Below are 5,461 nucleotides of genomic sequence, written 5' to 3'. Positions count from 1 at the left end.
ATTTGTGGCTCAGAATGTTGAAGAAATGGAGACAGAGGGGGTTCAGAAAGGGCTTTCTCAGGAAGAACCCCAGCACAGTGAACCGATTAAGGACATGGACCCGAAACCTGTGAAAGCAAAGGAGGAGACTGCAGGGGAGACGAATGCAGCCCAAAATCCTCCAGTCAATGAAAAAGAAAAGGGTATGTGTTCAACTTTCCCACAATCTCCTCTTCTTTTTCCAGATCAAAATATAGATTCTCAGCATTTAAATTCTACCCTCTCTCCCAAGCATAAGAAAGGTTTACAAGAGAATATTGATGCATCTATGGGTGAAACTGACATAGAATCCATTTCGGCTGCAATGCCCTCCCTTGATCTGAATTGTGAAGATGTTTGGCCTCCCCTTGTCTCCTCGGTCCCTCACACTCCATGTCCTTACAACCTTAGATCCTTGGGAGGTAAGCCTGGGCCGTCAGGATCTGTAGGAGGTTTAGGACAGTTGCCCCCTCAAGGTCTCACCAAAAACAAAAGAGGAATAAAATCGGATTTATCTAAGGCCAAATTAAAAGCAAAATTTGATGTAGCTGACGGGAAACAACATTCCATTACTGGGGTTCTTAGAGCAATGCAGACCCCTGAAAATGTCATCAAATGATCCTGACTTCTTGGAACTGTAGGGGCTTGGCCAGTAAACCCAAAAAACTGGCCCTTAGAGACTGGATTCTAAACACTAGATCAGAGATTCTTTTTCTGCAAGAGACTCTTGGGAAAGGAGCTGAAGTGGAAATGATTCTAAGCGCACTCCTTCCAGGTTGGAAGTTCACAGCAGTGGACTCATCGGGTCATTCAGGGGGACTGGCTATTGGCTTTAAGGAAGGAAGAATACAAGTAATAAACCAATGGGGGATGAAGCAAGTGATGGGCATGGAAATCATTTCCCCTGAATATGCTTTACCCATATCAATTGTCAATGTATATGGACCTTGTCAAGGAAGGGAGTTTTTCTTGAATGACTTGATGACCAAATCCATGATGAAGACTTCTTTGTTGGTTCTGGGAGGTGACTTAAATTTCTCAGTAGGGAGAGCGGAGGCTTGGGGTCCTTCGGCCAGGGAAGACCCTCTGTCGGATTTTTTCACCAATCTCCTATCGGCAGATAACCTCATAGATACTACCCCAATCAAACTCAAGCCGACCTGGAGGAACAAAAGAGCAGGGGAGGCTCGAGTAGCTAAAAGATTGGATCGCTTTCTCATCTCTGAAGATTTAGTTTCAAAGGTCCCTATTCTCAGACAATGGGTTGATGAGATAGGTACCTCCGATCACTTCCCTATTTTCTTAGATCTCTCCTTCCCTCCCCCAAAGCCCCCTGCTCCCTTTAAATTTAATTCCTCTTGGTTACAAGATTCTTCATACACCAAGCTCTTTAAGGAAACTTGGATTCATCTGGACAGGAGCTCAAGAGAGGATAAAAGTTTCCTGTTCATGGAAAATCTCAAGAGATTGAAGAAAGCGACTATGATCTGGGCAAAAGACAGGAAGCTTAAGAAGAACGAGGAGCAGATCAGGATTAGTGAAGAGCTGAGGAAACTGGAAAGTTTAGAGGAGGATGGATATGCTACTCAGGCCTCAAAGGAAAGGATTCTTCATCTGGAAAAACTTCATAACCAAATTCTCTTGGTCAAGGAAGAGGAATGGAGACTCAAGAGTAGAGCAATTTGGTTAAAGGCGGGGGATGAAAATACCAGTTTTTTTCATAATTACACCAAAGGAAGGAAATCAGCAAATACCATATGGAATCTAAAAGATGAAGAAGGGAGGGAGGTTCGAACCTTCTCAGCTCTCTCGGGCTTTGGTCAGAGATATTTCCAGAGATTATTCACAGACCCGGGAGAGGCTACCATAGCCAAGGTAATAAAAACAGCGCAATGTTTTCCAAGATTTGTTGAAGAGGAAGAAGCATAAGAATTATCAACTCCTGTATCCAAGGAGGAAGTCGAGGCTGCCATGAAATCTATGGCCAAGGATAAAAGCCCTGGGCCTGACGGATGGACAATAGAGCTCTTCCTCTATTTCTATGACTTAATAGGTGCAGAAATAACTGAAGTAATAGAAGAATCAAGACAGAAAGGAGAAGTCTACAGCCCCTTCAATGCAACCTTTCTAGCTCTCATCCCAAAGAAGGAAGATCCGGAGAATTTTGAAGACTTCAGGCCGTTCTCCTTATGCAACTGTATTTATAAGATCATAGCCAAGGTGATAGCTAACAGAATTAATCCTATTCTGGCGAGGCACATCTCAATGGAGCAATTTGGATTCTTAAATGGAAGACAAATACATGAGGCCATCGAAGTAGCTCAAGAAGTATTACATAGTGTTAGACAAAAGAAAAAGAAGGGTGTGGTACTAAAAATCGATCTATCCAAAGCATATGATCGAATCAACTGGATTTACATTCAGTTGCTTCTAACCCGCTTGGGCTTCAATTATTCTTTTATCAGTTGGATCATGGGGTGCATCTCAAATGTCAGCTATGCAGTACTTATCAACGGAGCAACTTCACCTTTCTTCAGAGGTCAAAGAGGCTTAAGAGAAGGCTGCCCTTTATCTCCTCTGTTGTTTCTTCTAGTGGCAGAAGGCTTAAGCAAGTTGATACAAAATGCTAGAAGGGAAGAGAAGGTAAAAGGTATTGAGGTAGCAATAAATCTTTTTATCTCTCATCTCCTTTTTGTTGATGACATATTGATCTTCTCAAATGGAACTCCTAGTGAACTTAAGGAATTAAAATCCACCATAGATTTGTTTTTGAAAGCAACTGGTATGCAGATAAATTCTAGGAAATCTCTGTTGTCTGTGGCAGGAATGGACAGAAGGGAAAGAAACATGTTGCATAATCTGTTTCCTTTTCAACATAGCTCTATGGACTCCCCCTTCAAATACTTGGGGTTCTGGTTAAAACCGGCAGCTTACAAGAAAGAGGACTGGAACTGGCTAATAGCCAAGATAGAATCCAGAATTACTCATTGGAGTTTCAAATGGCTCTCCAGAGCTGGTAGATTGACCCTTATCAAATCTGTGCTTTTGGCCATTCCAGTCTATTGGGCAGCCTTAACCTGGGTTCCCAAAGGAGTTCTGGAGAAAATCAGAAAGATATGCTGCAGATTCTTGTGGGAAGGTTCAAAAGAGAGCTCGGTGCTTCCCTGGGTAGCCTGGGATAAGCTGGCAAGACCGAAGGAATGGGGAGGTTGGGGGTTAAAAAGGCTCCCTGATTTTAGTCTTTCACTAGCAGCTAAATCAGGATGGAGATTAATCTCATTGGAAAATTTATGGACTAGGGTGGTTAAAAGAAAATATATAGAACCAACCTCATTGGAAGACTGGATAAGGAGCTCGGTTAAGAATAAGAAGAATGTTTCAGTCATCTGGAAAGCTACGGTGGAGGCATTCACAGTGATCGAACAAGGACTGGCGTGGAAGATAAGAAATGGAAGGCAATTGAGGATAGGTCTGGATCCATGGGTAGGCTGCAATGAAAACTTTATCCCCAGGCTTTCTCAGACATTTGGAAAGTAAGGGCATTTATACTCTAAATCAAGTGGAGAAGGTAGGTCACTCTACTATGTGGGGACAGGCCTGGAAAGACGGTGAAGAGCTAGGAATAAACATCAGGTGGAGGAATGAATGGAACTCATTCATCCAAGAGCTCAAACGATCCAATGTTAGGCTTAAAGATGATTCAGACATGCTGATTTGGGCTCATGGAGAATCAGGAGAATACACCCCCAAAGGTGGATATAAATTCATAATGTAAAGAAAAGGTTGGGGAGAACCAAAGTGGTGGTCAAAACATATCTGGAAGTTAAAGTGTCCAGCCAAGGCTAGGATCTTTTTCTGGTGTTTGCTAGAAACAAAAGTTCCAACATGGGATATTCTGCAAGCAAGGTATATGGTTGGGCCAGGGAGGTGTCCTTTGTGCAAGTCAGAAGAGGAATCAATAAGTCACCTTTTTATCTCTTGCTCAGAAACAAAAAAGATTTGGGGGGAGACAAACAGCTTGCTAGGCATAAAGGCAGAATGGGGGATCGAACCCATGGAAGAAGCTTGGAGAAGGTGGTGGCAGAATTATCCTGAGGGGAACATGAGAAACCTCCCTCTCATTTTCTGTTGGGGGTATGGATAGCTAGGAATAGGAATCTGTTTCAAGATAAGGAAATGCCGGCAATCGTCACTGCAACTAACTGTGCCGCCATTTACTCAGCTATTCCTACCCCAGAAATCAAAAATTCCCACACCCATCACAAGCCTACAATCATCCAGGAAGGCATCCCCTGGGCTTTTTTCGATGGAGCATCTCAAAATAACAGGGCTGGTGCAGGAATGTGTATTCATTTAAACACTGATCATTCCTTAAAAGCATCCGTAGGTTTAGGGCCAGGCTCTAACAATTTTGCCGAGCTGTCAGCCTTGCGTCTTCTCCTCTGTTGGCTTCTTCAAAGAAACATCTTCTCAATTCAGATCTTCGGAGATTCTCTGAATGTCATAAACTGGGTCATTGGGAAAACCTCATGCAAATATCAAATTTTAAAGATTCTTTTGGAAGAAATTCAGGTTCTAAAATCATCATTTATCAGCCTTATCATATGTCATGTTTACAGGGACAAAAACACTGCAGTAGACCAGCTTTCTAAAGAAGGTCTACAGCAAGCTATGGGAATTTGGAAAGTAATTGAAGAACGACAGGGACAATCTTTTCCCTCTGATCAGCCTCCTTTTGAGCATCTCCAGTGACAACGGCCTCTAGTATCTCTTTTTTTTGTTTATGCTCTTGCGATCACTGTTTTACAATCAGCATATATATAGTTTTGTATTTACAAACAGAAAATCTTCTTTTAATGTTTTATCAGCCGGATACAATGAACATTCAGATCTGTAAAGGGTTGTTTTCCTTCTTTGAAGGAGACCCTAAATTTTTTTTTGGTCAAAATTTGGATGCCTCCTGAAGGGAGGATGGTCACTTAGATAAAATCTGAACTTTATAACATCAGTCTATGATTAACTTCCAGAAGTCAGTCAGTCAGTCTGAGAGTTTTTGTCTCTGAAATGATTGAACAACAGTCATCAGAATTAACAGAAATGCTTACAGCATATGCAATGTAACTTTTTATTTTCTTAATAAAAAGTTCGTTTTTTCTTCGGAAAAAAAAAAAAAAAAAAAAAAAAATGAAAGTTAGTAAACAACTCATAATTAGACATCAAGCGATCTCTTTACAAATAAATAAATTTAAATAATAATAAAAATTAAATTCTCAATATTAAATTCTGAATAAGTAAAAAAAAAACTAATATAATATCATGAATAATAAAATGAAAATTGACATATATATATATTATGCATTATTTTTTTTTTCAAATTTTGTATATTTATTAAAATGAGAAAAAATCACGGCTGGTTGAGAAAAAGTTCTTTATGAAAATGCTC

At 40.6% G+C, this 5,461-nt stretch overlaps 2 protein-coding genes across 2 annotated transcripts; both read left to right on the top strand.

Moving 5' to 3' along the window:
• Positions 1-768: 768 nt before the first annotated feature.
• LOC149221512 (uncharacterized) lies at positions 769-1,947 on the top strand. Its single transcript, XM_089387398.1, has one exon. The coding sequence runs from the start codon at positions 769-771 to the stop codon at positions 1,945-1,947; it is 1,179 nt and encodes a 392-aa protein (XP_089243524.1).
• Positions 1,948-4,194: 2,247 nt separating this feature from the next.
• LOC149221511 (uncharacterized) lies at positions 4,195-4,770 on the top strand. The gene has a single exon (XM_089387396.1). The coding sequence runs from the start codon at positions 4,195-4,197 to the stop codon at positions 4,768-4,770; it is 576 nt and encodes a 191-aa protein (XP_089243522.1).
• The last annotated feature ends 691 nt before the right edge of the window (positions 4,771-5,461 follow it).

The sequence above is a fragment of the Pinus tabuliformis genome, chromosome Q, assembly GCF_031772625.1.
Source record: "Pinus tabuliformis cultivar Carrire ecotype Pingquan chromosome Q, CPIR1, whole genome shotgun sequence".
NCBI lineage: Eukaryota > Viridiplantae > Streptophyta > Pinopsida > Pinales > Pinaceae > Pinus > Pinus tabuliformis.
The sequence above is the reverse complement of the archived record's forward strand: the minus strand, read 5'-3'. Positions and strand labels throughout refer to the sequence as shown.

Bases quoted from the DNA above. Each gene is read 5' to 3' on its own strand.
- LOC149221511 (XM_089387396.1), top strand. From the start codon at position 4,195: ATGCCGGCAATCGTCACTGCAACTAACTGTGCCGCCATTTACTCAGCT.
- LOC149221512 (XM_089387398.1), top strand. From the start codon at position 769: ATGATTCTAAGCGCACTCCTTCCAGGTTGGAAGTTCACAGCAGTGGAC.